Raw genomic sequence first — 25,581 nt, forward strand, 5'->3', positions numbered from 1 at the left:
TTCTGGTACTTTGCTCCTATGTACTTAGTTCTTGTTTTCATGTTTGCAGTCTCTGCTAGCAGCGATGCAGGTCTGTGAATCATCAGAAACATGATTATAGAAGCTTCTTTATGGATTCACCCCTGCTCAGTTAGCAGTGTCTCAGCAAAATAGTTCCTGAACACGTTTGGGACATCTGCATGAGAACTCAGCCTCAGAAGTGGACGAGCTGATTGTGGTCTGTTTTCTAGAACGCAGGTGATAGCTACATCACCATACTGAATGACAAAACCAGTACAGGACTTCCTGTCACCACAGTCTGCCGATAAGACTATCTGCAATATGCGCAACTCTGTGCTTCGCGTGGACTGGATCAATTAACCATGATCAGCAGTTCCTTTTAAATTACCTAACCACGCGTTGCTGCCTCCCAATCATGTTTGTGCTGGGCTTGCTGGCTTTTCTTAGCAAGCACTAACAGCATAGCGCTATATCTGGAAGTGTCCAGTTAGATATATGTAGGAGACTACCTACAACAGATTTGTACAGTTCAGGATTGTTGAACTCCTCACTTTCACTAACTTTCTGAAAGTCCTGGGACGGTAGTGTTGTGGCAACCCTTTTGACAATCTAGTCTTTGGCACCAACTCATTTATTTTGTTCTTCTGACTTAGGAGATAACCTTGCTTTGAATTGTAGATATGACATCAATACCCAAGTAATGTTTGATAGAAAACCTAAGTCCTTTAGAACATACATGTCACTGAAGTTGTTTGTACAATTTGTCAAATTGTTATGTATGGATCTTACACGCATATGTCATCAACATAAAGAAGAATTGACCTCTTGATTCTTTTTAGTTCCCCTGATATATAAACATGCATCAGCAACAGACTTCTTAAACCCCAGTTTAAGCAATGTACTGTTCAGTTCATCATACCAGTTAGCACCAACTTGTTTTAAAACCATACAAAGAGCGATGCAAAAGATAAACGAGTATTTTGGGTCTGCTTCTTCATAATACCCTGGTGCAGGTTTTGCAAGATAAAATTTGCTTCCTTCAATTTAGCATTTAAAAAAAACACACTGGAAGTCATAATGCTTCACCATAAAGCCTTTCTTACTAGCTAATGCAAGCATGGCTCTCAAAGACTCGGAGTAGTGCCGCAGGAGAATGGGTCTGGTCATAATTCAGCAAGCGGGTCTTGTACAAACCCCTGGAGTGACAAGCCTTGCTTTATACCTTTGAGTACCATTTGGCAGCTCTTTCCTCCGAAACACCCACTTTGACCCAATTGCCTCCCTCTCCTTCTGGCAAAACGGTCTTGGTAAACACCTGTTGTTGCACTAAGGGTATTATGCTCTCCTCAGCCATAGCTTCAAGCCAGAGCTCTATTCCAGCCGGCGGTAGCTTTAACAGCACTTTATACGAGCTTAGCTCCGATACCTCTGCTTGACAAACATATACGATTTGAGAAACCCCATTCCTGTCAGGAGCTATCCCTTCTCTACACCCATCATAGATACGAGTCACTTTAATTTGTTCCTCATCTTCTTCACTCCTGCTAGTGTCACTATCTTGAAGCCCACCACCCTACTCAGCTTTCTTCGCCCGGGCGTTTGCCACTACTGGAAGCAGTTGGTTGACCAGAGCTGCTGCAGGCTGTGTTTGCTACCTGGCAGTTCTATTGCTGCTTCATTGCTGAGTGAAGGTAGCAAAACCTCTGTGTTAGCATGGATAGTTTCCCATCCTGCATGCTTTTCCAAAGTTTGCGCCGAGAGATCCACAACCTTTCCATAGGAATGTGCCAAAGCGAAAACCTTTTGTCCCAGATTCATAACCAAGAAACCTCAATCTCACCCACCTCTGATCCCCCTTCCGCCTTTGGAAGTCAGGTACCAACACATTGGCATAACTGCCAAAGATATGCAAATGATCCAGAGATGGATCTTTCTGGTCATAGCATGAAAATAAGGAGTCTGGTTCACACTAGAAGACCATACTCTGTTGGTCAAGTATGTGGCAGTGTTCACAGCCTCAGCCCAGAAATGTTCAGGCATGTTGGCATCCAGAAGCAAACTGGCGTTTTATAGTATGTGAGAGACCCCAAATTTCCTCTCAGCAACCCCGTTTTCCAAAGGAGAGAAAGGGTTGAGTCTTTCTGTGGCGGTAATGCCTTTCTTTCTCAACCAGTTCTGGAACCCAGAACCCAGGAACTCCACCTCCTCTGTCACGTTTTGGAGGCAAAGCCACTTTATGTGAAAACTGAATCTTTCCACCATTGCCACCCACTCTTTAAACCTTGGGTAAGCCTCAGCTTTGGATTTCAGGAAAAGACTATGGAGAGTGAACCTGCTATAGTCATCCACCAAAACCATGTGGTACTTTGCATGCCCCTGACTGGGCTGAAATGGTCCAGAAAGGTCTGCATGAATTAAACCAAATGGCCTATCTGACTGTCTGGTGCTTTTCCTTGTAAGAAGGAAATGCCTTTATTTTGGCCTTACTGCACTGTGGTACAATCAAGATAATTAGGACAGGACTTGGCTTTCAAACCACACAACCTGGACATGTTTCCTAGCACTTTGAAACTGGCGTAATGTCCTAGCACACGGTGCATATAATGAATACCAGTCATCATTACGCATAGGTTTGTTAACTGCATTAGCCATACTTTGTCCTACAGCATTGTTATTTAGCTGATAAAGGTTATTCTGCAGTATACCCGTGGCACAGACTCTCCCTTGTTTCTTAATAAGAACGGAGTCTGCCCACTAGAGATTCACCACATAACCCTCAGCTGTCAAATCACCTTACAGCAGCTTAACAAACAAAATTCAAATGAAGGCACAAAGGAAATATACATTACTCAGAGAGCCATTTAGAGCAGGAACAAATGTTGATCCTTGTGGTTGCACCTTTGCTGCTTGGTGCCATCAGCTAAACAAAGCGTGGTCAATAACAGGTTGGCGCATGCGTGTGGTCAGTAAGGAGACTTTCCTTATTCACTATATGCTCAGAACGAAGCAGAGTCAATGAGCCATAGTGAGTTGGAGTCCTTCTCCTTGCTTGTTACACCAGGAAAGTAGATGCTTGTGATTCCTGTCTGTTAGCCCTGAAAGCTTTCCAAGGTGGCTTGTTCTTCCTCTCTGCGCCACTTTTTTTGCATTTGTACAGGCCCGTGCAAAATGGCCAGGATTCCCTAGCGAAAACATTTTTTTCACAGCACAGGAAGTAAAGGGGCGGCAGAGATCAGCAGGAGAAAATCCCTCTGCGATGATTTCTACAACCCGTGCTCTCGAGCTGGTAGTCCCTCTGCTTCTGGTGGTCCTAAGCGGCTTGGCTTGGTGGCGTAATCCAAAGTCAAAGCGTAGAGTTCAGCGTGCAGCTCTGGAAACTGCATACCAACTGGTCCCAGCTGCTTTATCCAACGGCGAAAGCAACCAGATAAACTTTGTGAAGGAGTCTTCCAAACTGTAAACCTCGATCCAGCGAGCTGTGCAAACAGATTCCGCGCATCTGCTTCAGATGCTCGAAACACAGATCCTCCTGGCCTCAGTTTGAGATTGGCAAAAAAAGTTGTCTTGTGTGAGGAGGACCTTTGCCCCAGCCGACTCGCAGCTGATAGATGCCTTTCAAAGCCTGAAGCATGCGCTGTGGCTGCAGTCAGCTTCTCGCCAGATAAACCAACTGTGAGTTTTCCACTGCTAGCACAATGAAGGCAGCGCGTGCTTTTTTCATCTGCCGATGCGTCGGCTCAGCGGCACTGTAGCGGGGCGCTGGAGGGGTAGAGATGGCACATTCACAGGTCCTCCGCGAATAGAGATAGCTCTGCATCTTCTGGCTCCAAGCCACATAGTTATGCTCATTCAGCCTCTCCAAACAGCAAGCAGGACATAGTGGAAGCCATGGCAATAGCTGGAAGGTCACACAGCACGCCCAGTACACTCACTGTTACTCCTGCAGCGCAGTATGCACGTAGGAGCTGGGCCCATAACCTGAGAAGGAGCCACCCAGCAGCGGTCCGTGAAGTAACAGCAGAAGCAGTTGAGGAAAAGCGCAGGAACCCGAGGCGTTGTTCACTTCAAAGAACAGAAGGTTTTATTCGCTTGTTTCCAAGCACAAAACAGTCTGACAGAGTGCAAGCGCCCGGCAGCAACTGGATAACCAAAGCAGCATAGTCCAAGCTGTTCTGTGCATATACATGAGAGCCATACAACCAATCCAGGGTGCAGTGATGCAATCACACATGATGTGCTTAGTCATGGTTGCATCACCCACTGAAACTAGGTGAAAGGTAGAGTATTGCATCAGCCAAGCTGTCAAGTAGATTTTGGTGATCTAACTGTCAAGTCCTAACACTATTGGGAAATTGGTATCACTTCATCAAGCTCGTCCATCATATTAAGAATTTACTGAACAGTGAAGTAGTTAATCAGTGTGTTTTCTGAGATTCTTGCTAAAGGACTAAAGCTGATATCATTCAATCAAGTTCATCAATCTTGTTGAATAAATTAAACTAAAAAGTTTTAATTGGATTTTGAATAAATATTCAATTCATTGTTTCTGTTTTGAATTTATTGTTAGTGGGGCATCAAACCCCTTAGTGCCACTTAGTGGGGCATCAAACCACTATTTTGACGAATTATTTTTATAGGAAAGGATAGGCGAAAGAGCTTATGGAACCAAGGGGGTAGTGGTTCAAGAAAAGCTTGGGAAACATTGATGTAAACAAATGAGTGGAGGCAAGTTCTGAAAAGAAGAAAGTAGGAGAAACTAGGCTTCAATTTAAATAGTCCCTGAAGACCTGAAAGAACTTATATAGATGTTTCAATTAATAGTTTGAACTTAAGGGCTAACCTGTGCTTCCATGTGGTCAAACTTTTAGTAAAACAAAGGTTGTTTGACTGGACTGCTCAACGGATTAGTAGGCACCATGAAAACAACCCAGCTTTACTGACCGTTACTTCCTTCTTCCCTGACTTTTCCAGTGTATTTAATGAATATAATGAATTATGAGTGCAGAAAGACTTCCACTAAGGCATGCCTAGATATGCTGTCACTTGCAATTTTAGAAAACTGCTTCAGTGGGATTTCATATAGTAAAATAATTTGCTCTTGTGACTATAGATTCATTGAGGATTTGTCCCATGTCATGTTCCAGTGTCTGAGACTGATGCTAAATGTAAATTGATTTTTGATGACAGGGCTTCCCTCCAGCCCAGGAGTCCTCAGCTCCGCCCTCAGCCCGACGAGTGGCCTCCTGGGCAAATGAGCCCTCCTGCCCTCCCTTCACCCCAGCAACCCTCCCTGGCCTAGGGATCCAAAGATCCTAGGATCCTTGGATCCTTGGATCCTAGGGATCCAAAGATCCTTATACCAACCAGGAACTTGCGTATATATAGTAACAACAAACCTTGGTTCACAGCTAAACTTAAGCAGTTACGTCGTTCCAAAGAAGAGGCCTACAGAAAGGGTGATAGAATGCTGTACAATCAGGCCAGAAATGTATTAACAAAGGAGATCAGAGCAGCAAAAAGAAACTACTCTGAAAAGCTAAAAAATCAGTTTTCACCAAACGAAACAGCAAACATGTGGAAAACTCTCAAAAATCTCACCGGTTACAGTAAAGCCACCTTCCCAAGTCTGAAGGAAATCATCAGCAATTGGCAGATCGACCTGAACGTGTTCTACTGTAGGTTTGAAAAACAATCTACAGTCCACCTTTTCTCCACAACCTCCTATCACTCACAGATGCACCAACAATAGCTGAAACTTCCCTACAATCCTCTAAGCCCCATTTCATTGGGTTTTACAAACCCTGGTGATTCCTAGAAAAGGAAGTAGCAAGATCTATTTCACAGACAGAAGCTCTGGAAAAGCACCAGGCCCAGACAAGATAACACTCTTCTTTGCCTAAAAGTCTGTGCTGTCCAATTCAGGCCCCCCATCTTCACCCAAACGTCTTTTAACCAAATCAACTAGAGATGTAAGCATATGTTCCTTCCCAAGCTTCAAACACTCCACTATCGTCCCAGTGCCGTCAAGAGGCCTTCCATCCAAGGAATCTGAAGAGCGATCATTACAGACCAGTTGCTCTAACATCCTTTGTAGTTTCCATGCGAAAAACTTTTAGAAAGGCTAGTGATGTACCATATTTGAAAACCATCACGGATCCCACTGTTGGATTCCCTACCTTGCGAGAATTTGCATACCCGAAAGCAATATTAGATTGCGACAGATGATATGCTGTTAATTTCATGGCTTTGCACTCATATCCTAGCAGCATCTTGAATCGCCAAAGACCTAGTGCGTAAGGGTCCTCTTTTAATTTGACTTTTGTTCAGCATTCAATACTATCAGACCGGACATTCTTCTAACCAAAATCTAAATCAGCTAGCAGTACCTGAGCATATTTGTAAGTGGATCACAAGCTTCCTAAACAGATACAGGAAACAGCAGGTGAAGCGTTAGGAAAATTATTACATCAGACACCTTGTAAGAAATGAGTACAGGGGCCCCCCAAGGCTGTGTACTTTCACCACTTCTCTCTTCTCTCTGTATACCAATGACTGCATCTCAAAATGATCCATCTGTTGTGTAAATACTGAAATTTTGCAGATGATACAACAGTGATTGGTCTCATTCGAGACAACGATGAAACCGCGATACAGATCGGAGAGGTAATGAAACAACTATTGCCTCGTTGGTGCCAACTGGAAACAATCTAGGAACTGAACACACTTAAGAACCGTAGAAATGGTGGTGGTGATTTCAGGAGAAACCCTCCCATCTCTACCTCCTCTCATAATACTCAGGACAACACAGTATCAACAGTAGAGACCTTTAAATTTCTAGGCTCCATCATATCTCAATGACCTAAAATGGACACCTAATATCAAAATGTCATTAAAAAAAAGCACAACAAAGAATGTTCTTTCTAAGTGCCTAACTCCAGGAAGCTCAAACTGCCCAAGGAGCTGCTGATACCAGTTCTCCACAAGAGGAATCATTGAGTCCATGTCATCTGCAGACCTCTATAACTGCATTGTGGTTTTAGCGAGGTTCCTGCAACCCAACAAGATCGACACATTGACTTCAGAGAATTTAACTCAGAACTGCAGAAAAAAAAACAATTGCTGCCTAACCTTGCCTCTCTCCATTGAGGGACCTGTATACTGCAGATCGGCTGTCAAAAAAAGGGCTGTGAAAGCAACATTTACTGACACCCCTCGTGATCCTTGGACATATAAACTGTTTCCTTAACTCTTACCCTCTAAACGTCAGCTACAGAGGCACTGCACACCCAAGACAACTAGACATAAGAGAACAGTTTTTCCGAATGCCATCACTCTGTTAAATGCAAATAATTCCCTCTGATAATGTCAAACTATTTATTATATATTTATTAATATACTCATTTTCAGACTGCACTACTTTTTTCTATCATTCCTATTACTCCATCTCCCTCCTAATTATGATCTCCTGTAATGACTATAGCCTGTGCTGACATTTCATTTTATTTTATGATTTTACATTTTATGTTTTTATTACTATTGATTGTTTCCTGATTGCTTACTAGACCTATATGACAATCATTAAGTGCTGTACCTTATGATTCTTGACAAATGTATTTTCTTTTATGTACACTGAGAGCATATGCACCGGAGACAAATTCCTTGTGTGTCCAATCACACTTGGCCAATAAAGATTCTATTCTATTCTATTCTATTCCTTGGGCAAATGAGCCCCCCACCCAGCAACCCTCCCTGGCCCAGGGATACAAAGAGCCCTGGGCAAATGAGTCCTCCTTCCCACCCCCACCCCTTCCCATTTTCTCCAACCCCTCCCCACCCCTTCCCATCTCCCCTACCCAGCAATCCCTTGGCACCTTCTCCTATCCCTACCAACCCTTTCCCATCCTCCCCCCCCCCCAGCTGTGATTTGATGGTGATTTGGGGGTGACTTAGTGTAAAAGTCACGAGGATCCATGAGGATCTGTGTTTTCCAATCAGGTTTTTGCGCCACTGTGATGCCATAGAGCATGGGATACCTGATTGTTGTGCTCTGACATGTGGCCAGGGGCTTCAGCTGTGATGTACTGGTGATTTGGGGGTGACAAAATGCAAAAATCAGGAGGATCCATGAGGATCTGTGTGTTTTAACCACATTTTTGTGCCACTGACTAACAAGTGACTGGATAGCTGTTCTCTATCTCTTTTCTGTACTAGTGGCAGGATTGTAGTTTGAACTATTGTGTAAGAGGGCAAGAATTATGGGTTAGAAATATATGCATGTGATGATTCATGATCTCTCTCTTTTTTTATTTTTGCCAGAATGGTCTTGTCCCAAGTACGCCAGAAATGTTCAAGTTAAAATCTTGCATCCGGAGGAAGACAGATTCAATTGACAAACGGTTCTGTTTTGATATTGAAGTCGTGGAAAGGTTTGAAATTTTAATCAATGGCCTTTCCTTCCTGTGTATGAAAGTATCTGTGCTGCATTACTAAGAGTAAATATAAAGATTTTTGTCTGCAGAATGACCCTGCATGTTTAACTATTTCATTCAAAATTGGTTTGCAATGAAATAATAGCCAGAAAGGTGCCCTGGAATTAAGAATCAAGGCATAGCATGGGTGGGAGCTCCCTACATATGGCAGCCTAGAATTTTTCACCTGTGTCCCAGTTCTTATCTTAGGCTCATTCCGCACATGCAGAATAATGCACTTTCAAACTGCTTTCAGTGCTCTTTGAAGCTGTGCGTAATAGCAAAATCCACTTGCAAACAGTTGTGAAAGTGGTTTGAAAACACATTGTTTTGCGTGTGCGGAAGGTGCCTTAGGGAGAAAGCACAGTTTCTTTGTTGAAAGGGGCTGTTTCCCCACCCTGCTGCATGTGTTTTATCTAAGGCCCCTTCTGCACAAGCCAATGAACATGGATTAAGGGTGGGATAAAACTCGGGTTAGCGGGGAACTTCGCATGGATCCCGGTCCTATGCAAGTCTCCTGTGCATTTCCAGCTCTTAAAATGCAAAATTAGACTTGGAAATACAGATGTTTCTGATGAAAATCCCAAGCCCAGGCAGAATTGCCAGGCATCTGTTTAAATGTTATTATTTACTTATTTTATTTGCAGAATTTATATCCCAACTTTTGTGACCAACCTGATCGTCATTTTTGGGAGGGGGGTGGGGAGCAACTAAAGCAGGACTTCCAAAGATGACTGTAATGATTGGACAGATACATATTAGGCAGTCCTTCAGGTATGCTGGTCACAAACAATATTGGGCTTGGAAGTCAAGACCTGCACCTTGAATTGGGCTCATACAAAAATCTAAGAATGACCCCCTGCCCTGCAGCATTTTTTGTTAAAGAAATTCGTGCCTTAGGGATCACAAAACAGTAGAGTTGGAGTGAACCCTAAAAGGTCATCTATCCCAACATCCTCCTTAGTACAGGACATCTCTTGTTTCAGAATCCACAAAAAAGGCTATCCATCCTCTGTATAGAAGCTTTAAAAAGCTTGTCTTTTCCTAAGGCACTATATTCCACTGATAAACATCTTGTATAACTGGAAAATGTCTAAATGACACTTTCCTGTAATTTGAAGCCATTATTCCTAAGCTTATACTCAGGAGCAACAGAAAACAAGTTTCTGCTGTCTTGAGTTGCAGCCTTTCAGTTATCAGAAGACTATAATCTTATCTCACCTTAATCCTCTCTCATTTAAACAGAAAATACCAAGTACTTTCAACCTTGCTGTATATAAATCATTCTTCTTGCCCTCTTCTAAACCCACTGTAATTTATCAGTGTCCTTTTTAAAGTTCAACACCCCAGTCTGAACTCAGTTGCCCAATTGGCTTTCATTGGTGCAGAAACTTTGATGTTTTGGATGTGATTTTACATGGGTGGGTTATTTCAGTGCACAGATGGATATATGGTGTTCTGAAAAATGAGATCAGAGGTGAACTTAGTGCAGTGTGAGATCAGTCCAATAACAGACACTTAAGTAAAATATTTATTAAATAAAGAGACAATATTAATAAATAAAAGCTGACACTTGGCTTGGTTTTTGGCCTTGTCACTCTCAGTGAATTGTAGCAAAACTGAAAGCAGTCTGTGTCTGTAAATCACTAGGCTATGAATCTGCCACAGGGCAACTGATGAAACTACAGCAAAGCACAACAGGAATATCTGAAGTCTCTTATGGCTCATGAGACCTTCACATTCATGCCTCCTCAGCTTCCATTTAGCAGCTTCCATAGTTTCATACACAAACCTGAATAAGCGATAGCCTGTGCAACACATTGTTCCCCTCTGCTTTAAAAACGTTTCTTTTTGTTTTGAAAAAAGAGTTAATAGGAATTTTTCTTCCATTCGTGTAATATATTTTAACCCTGGTGTCTTTCCATTTAAATTCCTGTGAGGAGTCCTCCTTGGTATGGATCTATCTGGCCAAAGGTACCCCTCAGAGTTTTAATCCATAGAGAGGTCCCAAGCTGTGGTCAGCCATTTTATTTAGCTCATCCAGTTTTCAACCCTAGAGAACTCAACATCTAAATGCATATCCTGAGAGCTTTTGTTTAGTCAACTGAAATATTCAACTGATGAATGCTTGATTGGCAAGTCGGGCTAGGTTCCCTGGGTCTGTTTGATTGCTGATGATGCTTTCCTACAGCTCAAGAAGACCCCCCCCCCCCCAAACATGGGGCTCTTCCACTGGGCAGAAGAGTGTCATGTCAAGGGGGAGCTTCCTTTCATCAAAAAGAAGCACTACTGATAGCAGAACAAGTGGATGAGATCCAACAAGTCCAGCCTGAGTCCCTCACACCATCCCATCTTCTTCTAATGTACAATCATTTCCAAATATTTGTGACAGGGAAAGTAAATAAGTGGATCTTTGTTTCTCTTTTAATAGACATGGGATTATTACACTCCAGGCTTTTTCTGAATCCAACAGGAAGCTCTGGCTGGAAGCTATGGATGGGAAAGAACCAGTAAGGAAACTTGTTTTTAGTGTATTTTTCTAGTATTCTTGTTCATCTTCAGATTATTTTGACTTTAACATATCCTTTAAAACGTACAGATCTTAAATCTGTGTTATTGACCATGAGAGTTATGAAGGGAACCAGTTACTGGCCAAGTTCAAAAGAGTAAGAGTTGCTCAATAGTTGGAATCGGCTGCCTGGGGAGGTGGTGAGCTCCCCTCACTGGCAGACTACAAGCTGTGTCTGGAAAAACATTTGTCTGATATGCTCTCGGCTGAAATCTTCATTGAGCAGGGAGTTGAACTAAATGGCCTGTATGGCTCTTTCCAATTCTATGATTCTGTGTTCCATAAGACTACTGAGGAAAAGGCCTCTACTGACTTTATGCCTAAAAAGCCATAGAGGTTATTCCTAAGGAAGTCAGGTGACACACCAGAATAGAATGCAATACAGATGAGGAATTGTATTGAGGAGATAAAACCTGTAACGGCTTCTCAATACACACATGTGACAGCGCTGTTGGTCCTGGGTGGTGTCTTTGGACCCCAGGCATCAATTTATAATTTCTCTGACCCTTGTACATCGGAGATTCTAAAATATTTATTTATCCTCCCTAAAATTCTTTGAGGGATATCAAAGAGAGAAAATATGTACATTTCTGGTTTTTCATCACAGAGACAATATCATGTTGCTTAAATGTATAAGGAGCCTGGAGCACCTTTCCTACAAGTAGAGTCTAATCCAGTTTAAAAGAAAAAAAAGGACAAGAAGAGGCAAAGCAAATTCATAATATGGAAGCAGAATGACAGGAGAGAATTCTCTTCTCTCTGCTTAATAATTTTGGAACACTTGGGTCATTCCATGAAACTGATTCTCTCGTTAGATCTGATCAAAAAGGAAGTGCTTTTTCACACAATACGTGATTGCCGTACATCATTCATTGCTAAATGATGTGTCCTGATATCTCATGGTGCTGTGCTGGAGATAAAATAGGATATCCCCCAGCCTGAGCTGGTAAAAGATGATTGAGATCCAAGTATGATAAATGAGGCCTATCTTTGTGATGCTGTTTTTTTTCTTTTTCAGATTTATACTTTGCCAGCTATTATTAGTAAGAAAGAAGAAAGTAAGTTTTTTTAAAAGCAATTAAGTGTATGAAATGTTTGTATCTTTGTATCTTGCATAATGTTTTATAATAAATATGCTATTTTGTTTCAGGGTTTTCCTCATTCCCTTCTACCACCCCATTTTACCACTCTGTCGTTTTATTCTGATAAGTCATAAGATTCCATTCTGAATGCCATTAGTTATAGTAAATAACACTCTTCTTGTTTAATGATATATACCTGTAGGTATGTTTTTAAAATTTATTTTAAAAATTAACTATTGGTGAACCATAATCTTGTGTATATTGGGTGTGGATGTGGGTGTGTGGTGTTTTAATTCACCTACTGCAAACCACAAAGTGTTTTTTAACACAAAGAAAAATTCAGGATTCAGAGTGAATGTTGGACACAGTGCAGTTTTGGACGATCCAACTGAAGATACAGAGTGCTGGTATGAAATACCCATTCTGCCATGAAACTCATGTGACTTTGTGGTAGTCAGTTTCTTTCAGCCTAACTTATTTCACAAAAATATTTGTTTGTTTATATCCAGCCTTTCCTCCTAATAGAGACCCAGCTGCTGACAATTAAAAAATAATAATGACACAGGAGACAATGACACAGGAGAAACAGACAGGCAGGAGAAGGGAAGGGGGAAGGCTTCTAAATTCAGAGCAGATCTGTACCTCAGCCACAAGTGCACGTACTAGAAGATCTTACATCTTACATACTAGAAAACTTACATTTATTTCAAGTAACTTCGGATCACAGGCATTGTTCCAGGTGAAAGGAAGATAGAAAGAAACCCTAGTCTAAAGAGATAACTTCCCTATAACAAGGGCCACTCAAATGTGTCATCACATATGTGCATGTGTGATCTGCTTCTGTGGGAAAGCCCCACAAGGAGCAGGTAGCCATTACCCTTATGCTTGGTACAAAGGAGGAGAAGATAGAAAAATGGCTGCAGGGTGAAGAAGGAGGAAGTTGGTGGGCGGACCCCAGACAAGGAGTGCAAACAATAGAACAGCTTAGAGATACATATTGCCCCCATTGCCCAGGCATGCAGAAGTTGCTTGTTCTAACACTTCCACCTGGCTGTAGACCATAACCCTCAGTCTAGGATCCTTGTTGGCTCTTGCCCCTCCAGTTGTACTCAAGGGCTTGTGGCTTCAGTCACACTCAGGCCTTGAAGTGCCTGCAACAGAAGGAGGACAGCCCCTGTTCTACCTGTGTGCCCTGGCATCTGCCATCTACCAAAGCTTTAAGGGTTTTACAGGATGGAACTTTCTTTCTGTCTGTCTTTTTTGTCTGACTTTCTACCTGTATGTCTTTCTTTTTGTCTGCTCCTTCCTTCCAACAGTTTGAGTGTGTGTCTCTTTTCCTTCCTTCCTTCCTTCCTTCCTTCCTTCCTTCCTTCCTTCCTTCGTGTCTGTGTGTCTGTCCTTCCTTTCCTCCCACAGGATGACTTTCTTTCTCTTCCTTCAATTCTTTTCAGTGTGTCTTCCTTCCCTCCTTTCTGTTAGCACAACTAGTTTCCCTTCTCATGGGCTTCCTGGAGGCATCTAGTCAGCCACAGTAGGGACAGAATGCTGGACTAAATGGACCTGGGGTCTGATCCAGCAGAGCTCTTCTGCTATATTGATTGCACTACTGGGGCTCTGCTGGCCAGTGAAAGGGGAGTCACCATCTTCAGGTTCTGCACCAGTGGGGGCAGCCCTTGGAGGCAGCCAGGCCAGACTGGAACACTCACTCTCTGGAGCTACGAGCAAAAGGGTAGTTTTCTGCACTCAACACTGAAAATGAACACCCCACCCCTGCCCCCTTTCCAATCTCTCAGCCCTCAGATTTTGGAAGGGGGGCATAATTTCACTGCTTACCACAGACACTATTTTCTGTAGATACTCCCCAGCTCAAGAGTGAGCTGACATTTGTTCCTCTGGAGGAAATGGAAGCTTCAGAGGATGGAGTCTATGGCAGCAGTTCCCTGCTGAGCACCCTCCCTACTCTCTACCCTCTTGAGGCACTACCTCTGTTTTTCCCAAGCCAGAGTTGGTAGCCATCACTGAAAGCACCCATGGCTACACTTGGGTGCTAAATAACTGCAAGAGGAGAGAGACAAACAGCCTGCAAGAGAAGAGACAAACAGCTAGCATGGTGTAGTGGTTAAGAGCACTGGACTCTAATCTGGAGAACCAGGTTTGATTCTCCACTCCTCCACATGGTGGAGTCTTATCTGATGAACCAGATTTGTTTTCTCACTCCTACATTCCTGCTGAGTGACTTTGGGCTAGTCCCAGTCCTTCGGAACTCTCTCACCTACCTCACAAGGTATCCATTGTGGGGAGAGGAAGGGAAAAGATTTTGTAAGATGCCTTGAGTCTCTTTACAGAAGAGAAAGGTGTGGCATTAATCTGAACTCCTACTCTTCTTCTTCTTGATTTTACAATCAGATAGCCATTTCACCACAATTTCTGCCTCCTAATGTTATACGGGTAAAATGGAGGAAAGGGCAATCATATATACAAGCATATAAATCTTTAGCAATTGCAAATGGATTACAGAATGTGACTAGCTCATTCTCTGTATGGAATTCTGGTCTGCTCAGATGATGAATTGTATTGATACTGAAAGCTCTTTAGTTGTTAATCTTTATGGAAGATTAATTGAATATATGTATATTTTTACACAAGTACTGGTGAATTATGCTGATGGCTGATATAGTCTTAGAAAAGGCATTTCTCAATTTTTACACAGGAGGAAATGCCTCCTTACAGATTATGCTTGCTGTGATTCATTTTTGAGTTCACAGTTTGAAAAATGAAGAACAAATTCTGTTTTTGTCAGAATTACAGATATACTTATTTAATCCACAGCTTGACTGAGAGTTACACAAATTATTATCTGTGGTTTCGTCAATCAAATGGCAGTCCTGTCAATACAAAATAGCTATAAATTTGAGTAAATCTTGTGACTAAACTACTGAATGCAGGAGTGCATCTCAAACTGTTGTTGCCAATATCTGTAATAAATACCAGAAATTACAATTTAAATTCTTTCCTGTCTTTCTATATAAAATGATATCCTTAAACGCTGAGCAGCCTGCTACCTCATGACACAATAGTCTTAACCAGAATACAGTTTTGCAATTTTGTTCATTTTAATATAGCCAGTTGGCAAAAATTAAGCTATGGAGATTTTTTTAAAATCTGAGTATGCCTGAGTGAAATAAGACCTCTAATTAAAGACCATTAGAAGTCCTGTTCTGTTTCCTTCAGGTATTTTAATGGTGTTGGTAATAGCCCACTCAAGGATGTCATGTACAGTTTAACCTGACATTGTGACTTTTTCCGAGTGGCTCATCATGATGTAATTCTCACCTCCTAGCATTTTCTCTTGAATGGGTTGGTGTTAAGTGCTCAATCTTGCAATCCAGACAGTAATTTTATCAGATGGTGCCCTTTATATTCCTTATGGAACCATCATCCTCATCATCTCTAAAAATGGGAATTAACCTTGGATATTTTCCAGTCCCTAGTAGGACTGAGCCCTAGCAAAACATACTGAGCAATTGCACTCCACTTAAGAATAACCTCACACTTTGCGCTTCTGTGGGCAGAATCTGCTGCTCATAATTGTGAGAAGCGCAACTAGAAACGTGCAGCCAATGTATGCCAGGGAGCAGCTCCCCTATAATGGCACACTCATGTTTGGCTACCATATATCCCAAGTCTCTTTACAGACTTTTATATGCAATGTGGCCACTATATATCCCAATGTGGCCACCACATATCCCAAGTCTCTTTACACACTTTTATATGCAGTGTGGCACTGGTGTTAGGATTTCTTCAAAGCTGTGTGTTGAGATAATAAAAAATATTTTGGAAATACAGCAAGATTCTACCTGGTTCCCTCCATGTTGGATATGCGTTAGAATGCCATTTATTTATTTTATTCAATTTAATTTCCTACCCTCCCCAGCTGAAGCCAGGCTCAGGGCGGCTAACGCATGTAGTTCTGATCACAATCATAAAACAATTCCAATTTAACAGATGAATAATTAAACATTAAAAAATTATATGTCTATGCCAAATAGAAATGGGTTTATAGACTAGAGAACAAGAAAATGCTAAAATATGTTGCTTATTGAGTAAGTAAATATTTGCATGAAATGAGCACTAATTCTCCATGTGTCCTTTATAGAGATAGCAATTAGCAATCGTAACAAAACCTTCAAAATATACTGTTCTTTGGCTGAGAGGGCTGTTGTGACAGTTTTACAGTGCAGCCCTAGACAGAGTTACTCAGTCCTCCAGTCCAGACTGGAGAAAGTCTAATAGAACTGCTTTATTAATATCCCAAGACGTGCACAAGTAACTAGAAATTGTATTCTTGGTACTATCAAACAGGTTGCTCAACGAGATGTAAAAACTACTATTTATATTTGATTCCTTTCTCACACCAGGTTCTGTGATGTAAGTTAGGATGAAAAGAAACAGTTACTCTTCTGAGGTTGTCCAATGAATAGGACCTGTTGTTCCACCACAGCAATGATTTTTCCCCCAATTAGCCTCCCTTCTCCGCTTCCCTTCCCTGCTGTTTTTTGATTTTGTTGATGGGGGGGGGGGGGGGATAGGGAGAACACTATAATTTAAATTGTTTCTCCTCGCGGAGGAAGGTGCCAGGCTTCTTGTTGTTATTATTGTTTTATTGGTTATTGAATATTGCTGTATTTTTATTGATATTGTATTTTTATTGCATATTGTTGATGTTTGCCTCTCTGAGTTGATCATGACAGGGGAGAGCACTATTGCAATCCAAAACAACAACAACAAATAAACAAATATCCATGCACAGGAAGTGCAGATCGAGGCGGGAGCGAAATTCTGATATTCTTGGCTAATTTTGTTGTATTCACACACATTTTTGACACAGAGTCACAGAGTGATGCTCATCAATACCAGTACATGTGAACTTACTAGAAGCTGGTATCACTGTTCCAGGATTTTCAGTGATTACACTGGATTCCTTGATACTATTAAGTCTTTGTAGCCTGACCTGGCTAGCCAGGCTCACCTGTTCTGGTCAGATCTCAGAAGTTAAGCAGGGATGGCTTGTATTTGGATGGGGGACTTTTAGGGGAATTGTGGGTTAACTTGTGACACAGAGGTGGGCAATGGCAAACCACCTCTGAACATCTCTTGCCTTATGACTATGGAATCACCATTGGTCAGCTGTGACTTCAGGGCAACCCCCTGTCCAATAGTATCAGTGCCATAATTTTTACTATGTCTCCCTCTGGTTTAATGGCAGAAAAGAAGGTTTTTCGAATGCTCTGAATTCATGCCTGAATCAAAAGCCCCTCCCCCTGCTTTTGCTGTCAAATTATAGCCAAGACATGGTGACCCCATGAGGCTTCTAAGACAAGAGGTAAACAGGTGGTTTGCCATTTTCTTCCTCCGCATAGCAACCCTAGACTTCCTCGGTGGTCTCCCATCCAAGTACTAATAAGGGCCAATCCTGCTTAGTTTGCTACATGAAACAAGATCAGGCTAGCCTAGGTCATCCACGCCCTTCCATTTCTACATTCATCCTTTCTATAAACATGCAAAAATAACTCTAAACTCCCAGTAATAGTCATTCATTGCAAATCTGTTACCAATTGTCTATTCTCTCTTATTACGGTATCTTAACTATTAAACCTTCACAAATTTTGATCAAGAAAATTTTGCCAGTGCTGGGATAGATTTGCTTGCTGTGAAACAAGAAACTATGCCTTTCTGATTTGCTGGATAATAAGACATCTTGAAATCCTGCATTTTATTTATCCTCTTTTGACAGTGTTCCTAAATGAAGCTGGTTTTAACTTCGTTAGAAAGTGCATTCATGCTGTGGAAACGAGAGGTATGCTTTGAGTTAATAGTTGACTGATATTACCTTAGCAAAAACAATTTCCTAGTATTTATGTAACATTTTCTTTTCTCTAAATAAACATGACATTGATTCTTTGCTTTCAATATTCTACCACTCGCCAGGTGTATAGTATTATCATTGAAACCTTAAAACAGTTCTCCAGCAACTTTATTTATATAGATGAATTTATTTATTTACATTGGCATGTTTGTGATATACACACACACACACTACACAGATGTATGCACACAATACACAGATCCTTGTGTGTGATGCCCATCAACTAACTCCCTAATTTGAGCTTGAGTCTTACATTTGCTGTCTTAATACTTGAATACCTCCCATTTGTTACAAATGTTCTAAATGCCCCCCCCCCCAAAGGCTTGTAGATCACCACACATCTGGATATGAATTGTCTGTGCTGGCAAAATGCTATTTTAGATGAAATTTTAAACATTTAGTAAAATGCTAGACATACAGAATACCATGAGTTACCTTTTGAAGGCAGATTCTGCATGGACCAAACTCACCATTGTCGGCCCAGTAACAACACCAGTCGGGGGGGGGGGGGGGCTTCCCATGGCTGCCACCTCAAAATCAAAGCAGCACCACTCTTTCCCCCACCCCCAAACAGTGTTTTCTTGACTCGCTAAATGAGCAAGTCTATTGAAAAGCAGCGGTGTTCACCGGGTACTGAGCAAACGGCACCGGGTGGACGCCACTGTTTTCCGGCATGCCGCTTTAAAAAAAACCTTTCCACCTCGTCCCTTTGTAGCTCCATCAGGATGAGGGGACCTGCCCTCTGACCCCCGGGCCATTGCCAGGGTTACAGGGGTATGTCCCTCGTCCTGACAGAGCTATACAGGGACAAGGAGGTAAGTTTTTTTAAAGTGGTGCACTTTGTGCAGAGGCGCTGCCACTAGCCGTGGCAGCATTGGGGCCACCCGCAAATGGCCCAAGCCCAGCACCGGTGCCATGTACACTGTATCCCTGCTGCTCCCAGGGCACTTTCAGAATCCGCCTTATTCATGACCAGTGCTATGATGAAGCCCAGATTTTTGCAATGTGAATGAAGTGAATTAATCAGAGTTGGAGTTGGCTATGTCTCCCAGTTGGAGTTGGCTCTGTTTCCTTCTTGAGTTCACTCACAATGGCAAACTGGATAGTGAGGATAAAACCGCATTCCTGAGAATATTTGTGCGAATACTCCACTGAGGTGAATAAAAAGGGTTGGAGGATGGCGGTGAATCCATGGCATGAAATCGTTCAGCTCTGATACTTCAAACTATGAATGCCAGACAGCATGGCCAGCTGCCATGGAGATATAAAGATGAGCGCAGCCATAGTACTGTAACTTGGTATTTTTGCTGCTAATGGTAGCACATTTTGGAGGTCATTAATTTGTAGGGTGTCCATAATTTGGAAGTGAATTGATGGCATATTACACACCCATTTTTATTTAACTGAGCAGCGATTCAGCAGTTATTTTCTGTTGGGCTCTTGCTTTACTCTGAAGCAAACCATCTTTGTTATGGTGCAGTGTGTTCCATGACAAGTTCTTTTTGAATTGTATCCTTAATGGGCCAGCAACATATTCACCAAAAGCAAAGGAGGTTCATGAATTGTACAGTCTGCAGTGAGAAAGAAATGGTGCAAATGTTTTATATAAAATAAACCAGTAAGCCATTGACACAAAGTCCTTCAAAACCAAGTCTCGCTGTGTTACTTTCTATTTTGCCCTTACAGGGATAACAATCTTGGGGCTGTACAGAATAGGTGGCGTGAATTCCAAAGTTCAGAAGCTGATGAATACCATATTTTGTAAGTTCAGTTTTGGGGAGGGAATTGGCATTGCAACTTTGTAATTCACAGATGGCACACCTTAAACCTTGGCATTAATTTTTGTGAGTGTGTAGAGTTGTGTGATGAAAACAGAACAGGTGATTGGGATGCCTTGTTTGCAGCTGATTTTTAGCAAGGTCCGGTTATCTATTGAACGAGAGCTGAGAGGCAAGCAATGTTGGCTGTGCTTATAGGATTTGTTCTGGTGCAGACAGATACATTGTCACACTGTGGTTTTACTTGTCCCCCTTCTGTTCATAGCAGTTCATTCCTTGGAAGAACACTTCCAGTACCAGGGATGGCAGGCGGGCTACCATCTGCTTTTGTGGCATGACAAGGGGCACACATGGCGTTCCACTATGTACTGATGCCACATTGGTGCAAAACCACAGAGCTGACCTCAAGCACGTTGGTCAATGCTCTTGAAAAGTCCTGTGGCTGACAGCCCCTCCCCCCTTTGCAGTCTCACCTGCCTTCACTCTCACCTGCCAAATCAAGGGATCAGCACTGCCAGAAAGACCTAGTATCTTAATCAGGACTATTGGATGCTGTTTTCTAGTCACAGAAGAAGCTAACTTGAACTGAGTTAGATCATTTGGTTCATTTCTAGCAGTGGCCCTTCAATGGTTTACAAAGAAATTTATCCTTGGGGCTACTACTGAAAATCTTTTGATGCAAAGGTACTAGGAATTTGATCTGGGACCTTATAACAGTTGTGGTCTGTTATCTAGCTATGAGTGTTCCAGTGACTGGAGCTGTATTTCACCATATTGGATTTTGGATGTATGTGAAAACCTGTACATGTCCTTGTTGTTTGCATTTGTGTATTGCAGTAGCTGAGCAACTTATGATTTTTTGCACATTGCTGTTCTACTTTTTTTTTACTAATTTACTTCTTGCCAATTAAAATAAATGATGTAATCTATGTGTGTGTCTCTTTCTGTTAGCTGCTAAATCTCCTCCTGACATAGACATTGATTTGGAAGTTTGGGACAATAAAACTATAACCAGTGGGCTAAAGAACTACCTCAGGTGAGTACACGGGTTGGATTCTCAATTCTTTCATTTTGCCTAATTATCCAGATTTCTTTTTCATGCCTTTCAGGGCCCATTGCATGACTGTCAGCAGTATACAAGTTTGGAAGTCACTCCATGGTACACAGTATATGGTCCTCTACAACAGAATAGTGGATCTGTGTTTTTATGTAAAAGATGCCCATTTGATTTGTTGAACCTCCACTGAAAAAATCACAAGCAGCAGAGCTGGAAAAGGAGGCAAGCTCATAATAAGGATTTCACTCACCTCAGGATTTGCTCCATTACTCATCTGTGACTGGGAATAAAGAAAGTGTCTTGAAGTCTATATGTAGCAAGTGGTATGCAACAACCACTACTTTTCTCAGCTAGATACTTACCTTGTCTCTCAGCAGGACCAGAACGCCCAGGGGGACATATAGGGTCAAATGTCATCGGATTGCGGCCATTTAGTCACACGGGGGGGGGGGGAATTGGCCCCCTCCCTGGTCCATACACTGACTTCAAGACCTGGTGCCAAAAAATGTTTGATCATAGTGGGGGAGAGCAGCCACCCATACTGGTGGGAGGGGACTCAGATTTTGCACCGGGCTACATTTTCCCTAGATACATGTCTGGTTCTCAGTACCTGATTTTGAATAGCATTATCAGACAAGGGGTCTGAGAATAAGTTGATCTTTTGCTGTGGTGTTTTCTCCAACCTTAAGTTGTATATCTCTGTGTACTTCTGCTAGATGCCTTCAGACTTTATACAGTAGATAGTTGTACAGTTAAAACATACAGGTTTCATGCCAGTTAAACATCGCTAGTATTTCCAAGCTTTGTAGTTCAGATAGCAGCATTTAAATGATTCTGGTAAACATGGTTATTCTGCCTCATGCAAGTGGTTGCATAGCCTAATGGCCATTTGGAAAAGTTTCCCCAACATTAGAAATGGTGAGAACAATGGAACGAGGACACATCCCAAAGTTGCTCATCTGGGGTAGTGAAGCTTTGCATTATTAATTTGAATCTGTCAGAGATCCCAGTTACTTTTTTTGTCTGACAACATAGACCTGCCTGGACCCATGAGGCTGAGTGTATTCTCTAGTGGTTGGTGCAGAAAAGGTTTTCGAAAGATAGGAATTATGAAAACAATGGAATGAGGCCACAGCCATAACATTGGAGTATTGAATATTGGTGTTGAATGTTGTTACTTGGCATCAGTGCAGTCTAAGTGTACATGATGTTTTGTTCACTGATGGTCTCCCAACCTGTCAGGGATCCCAGTTAATTTCATGCACACACAGCATAAATGCATCCTTACCAAACAGCAGATGCTTCGTGCAGCTCTGTTGCTGCATTATCCAACTTCAGTTGCTGATAAAACAGTGAAATTGTACTGCCACTGGAATTTTTAAAAAATTCTTCATAAAGGGGAACCAATGTGTGCCGGCTGCTATTCAGATCTTTCAGGCTAAGGTTGGTTCACAAATATGCTAAGGCATCCCAATTTAGGTAAACTCCTTTCACAAGGATAGCGAACGGGTACAAGCCAAATTCTTAAGACAAATTTTAGGCACCCCTAAATGTGTAAGCTGTTTGACCCTTTGTTCTGAACCAGGTCAACCATTACTAGAGTCCAAAGGATGGCTATCTGCGATCCAATACTGGCTGAAAATACATTTTAATTCAAATGAAGATAATGTTATTTCATTCTTACTTAAGGATGCAAAATTTACAAATTGGTCTAAACCTATTTATAGCAAAATAACTAAAATAAGCATTGTATTGGATAACCTGCAATTATGTGGTGAAAAGTATATTTATCAAACAATCAAACAAAGATTAACAGACCATGAAAGACATCTATTATATCCTCATAAGCCAATAATATGTTCACCAGGGTTGCTTGGAATAAAACAGTGGCTAGGTCTTGGCTTTAGGAACTGAGCTCCAAATACTGATATTCATTTTGCTTTACATTTTATAAAGAAGGAGGTTGTTTACTATTTAAAAATAAGAGCAGATCCAGTACTATATTCATCTTTCCCTCTCCCAATCTTTTACCCAGGTGTCTTTCAGAGCCGCTAATGACCTACAAGTTGCACAAGGATTTCATTGTTGCAGTCAGTAAGTAAACTGTTTCTACCAAAGTAAGAAATAGTACAGGCAGTCACAGCATCCTGAGGCCAGATTCATATATTACTACTGTAAAATGGGAATTTCTTCCACATGGTGTATCTTGTGCTCGCTCAACAATGTTTGGGGAAAGGAACAATATGCATCTGGTAACTAATATGGGTCATTCCCATATTGGATTGCCGGGGGGCGGGGGGGGCGGCAGGGCTAGGTAGGCACTGAGACCCAAGCAGAGGATTCTACAACAAAAAAGGTCCAGCATGTTGAGTTCTGTGTCAGAGGAATATTCAACCCTACTAACTTCTTTTTTCTGAGATGGACTATAGCCTTACTGAAATCCTTGCTAACAAGAGCTCCTGGAACTTGAATTTTATGGATTCAATGCATTTTCTCTGCCACACAGCTGGGGTGCCTTTCATAAAAGGAGCTATGTAGTTTGCTTGATTCATGTGACTCCCTCTTATTTACTTTTATTTGCAAATATATAGCCTGCTTTTCTGTTCACTTCCCATATAAATTAATTTTCAAAGCACTAATTTAGCTAATTATAGAATTTGTAAAATCACATCAGGCTAAGCAACCTGCATGGTATTGCTAAAGTTTTTAAGTGTCTAAGAAAAACACTACTCTTTTAAATGGACCAAGCACTCTGGTCTGGCAAATATGTGGTGAGGGAGAATCGGAACAATAATGTCAAGTTCAATATATGGTCAACGGGTCTTTCAGATACAAGTATGAGGAGAGAGAGGGAATTCATAAATGAGCGGCTGCTGCTGAGAAGGCTCTGCTCACTTGAGAGATGGGCCTCCCTTGATTAGATGCTGGCTTTCTTATCAGGGTCTCACTTCTATTGGGTTAGAGCCAACAGTCCATGAATACAAAGATCTTTCCTAGGTTACCTTTCCCTTGCCTCAGATATTGTTTCTGAAACTCCAAGCAAGCTCTTCCCCTTCTACACGTACCTTTCGGTAATGCCAGAAACGAGTTGGCTAGGATAAAATAAGTTTGGTGGGAGAGCTGTGGAGAAGATAGAAGTAGGCAGAAGAAAGGATCTCCATTCACCTCCCTGTGCCTTTTCAACTTTAAAATGAGGCATGCCTACCTTCCCCCCTACCACATTCCTCTTTATATGCCATCCTCATACCTAATTTGACTTATGGGTAAGAACAAAAGAAAAGCCATGCAAGATCAAATCCTAGTTTAGCACCAAAAGCAGAATATGAAGTCAACGGTTCTCCCTTGTGGTTTGCTTTCATCCTAGGAACTGTTACAGTCCCTGTTTAAAGACATCAAATCCATCAGCCATTACCATATGTTGTGGCAGTGATTTCCATGAATCAGTTCTGCATTGTTGGAAGTAATAATGATCTGTCCCAAATCCATGGCCAATGAGTTTCATTGGGTGACCCAAGTAAATGTCAGGACAAAAAGCGAAGCAAGAAAATCTGTTAACTTTTTTCCACAGAATGTATAGTTTTAATCATTCAGTCATGCCACCCCCACCCCAGTAAGTTCCTTTGTGTCTGAACTAGAAAAGCCAGTATTACACTGTCTATTATTCTCATACATTAGGTTTCAGAATTTGATTTTTCAAGTCTGTACTTTCTTGGTCACTGAATGTAATAGTTAGAATGTTGGGCTAGGATCTGAGAAAGCCTGGTTCAAATCCCGACTCTGTCTTGAAGGTTTGCTGAGTGCCAGTCACATGCTATCAACCTTCGCTGGGGTTTTGTGAGGAGGAAAAGAGACCAATGTAAATTGCTTTGGGGCCCCCACTGGGAAGAAAGACAGGGGATAAATGTAGTAAATTATTGTTTTCACTATCTCCTTTCCCCCTTTATGTTAACAGAGTCCGATGACCAAAATTACCGAGTGGAAGCAGTGCATGCACTCGTTCACAAACTGCCGGAGAAAAACCGAGAGATGCTGGACATCCTCAGCAAGCACTTGGTCAAGTAATGCTTCTTTAGTTGGCATTTTGTGATAACGGCAAGAAGGGGGAAAGAAGCGAGGAAATGGAAGGAGGATTCTTGCGTCTAGTGCCTTTTCCCTCTTTCTCGCCTCGCTAATTGCTTTGCCCTGAGGAGATGAAATAACACTTGAAAATGATGCCAGAGCTCTCAGAGAACTGACGGCAAGAAATGGGTTATTGTTTCCGTCGCCCAGGAGGCTTCCAACCATAAATGAGGCTGGGTGAATTAATCCATTGGTTATAACTGTCCTTTCCTTCTGCTAGGAAATTGATTGTATGGAAGGGAAGCTCAAGGCAATGGTTTAACTATTCCCACCAGTTTATTTCTTCTCCTGCAATCTTTTTGTGTCTGTCTACAAAAGCACTACCTGCATCCGTATTTGGCTGTCAGATCCTCCATCTGTAGAGAGAATCTTCTTTTTGTCTACTGTAGCTATTTGTCAATTTTTTTTTTTACCTTACCAAAAAGAAAAAGAATTGCTATGCAGAAATACACGTGGAGCTGTTGTGTTAGGATTTTAGAAGGCTCTCTGAATGGGAAGTTCACACATTAAAGATTATAGCCTATCCACTGAGCATCAAGGTGTGGTTTCATATGCGAATGACTGACCATGGATTTACCACCA

At 41.8% G+C, this 25,581-nt stretch overlaps 1 protein-coding gene across 1 annotated transcript in view; it reads left to right on the forward strand.

Annotated features, from left to right (window-relative positions):
* Window positions 1-25,581, forward strand: part of ARHGAP42 (Rho GTPase activating protein 42) — a 205,236-nt gene that overhangs the window by 151,458 nt on the left and 28,197 nt on the right. The window contains exons 10-17 of the mRNA XM_048494223.1: window positions 8,317-8,426; window positions 10,900-10,978; window positions 12,056-12,095; window positions 17,914-17,976; window positions 19,732-19,806; window positions 20,775-20,859; window positions 22,916-22,974; window positions 24,833-24,938. Of these exons, the coding sequence (XP_048350180.1) occupies window positions 8,317-8,426; window positions 10,900-10,978; window positions 12,056-12,095; window positions 17,914-17,976; window positions 19,732-19,806; window positions 20,775-20,859; window positions 22,916-22,974; window positions 24,833-24,938 (617 nt within the window). The remainder of the gene's footprint in view (window positions 1-8,316; window positions 8,427-10,899; window positions 10,979-12,055; window positions 12,096-17,913; window positions 17,977-19,731; window positions 19,807-20,774; window positions 20,860-22,915; window positions 22,975-24,832; window positions 24,939-25,581) is intronic.

The sequence above is a fragment of the Sphaerodactylus townsendi genome, linkage group LG04 (assembly GCF_021028975.2).
Source record: "Sphaerodactylus townsendi isolate TG3544 linkage group LG04, MPM_Stown_v2.3, whole genome shotgun sequence".
Lineage (NCBI taxonomy): Eukaryota > Metazoa > Chordata > Lepidosauria > Squamata > Sphaerodactylidae > Sphaerodactylus > Sphaerodactylus townsendi.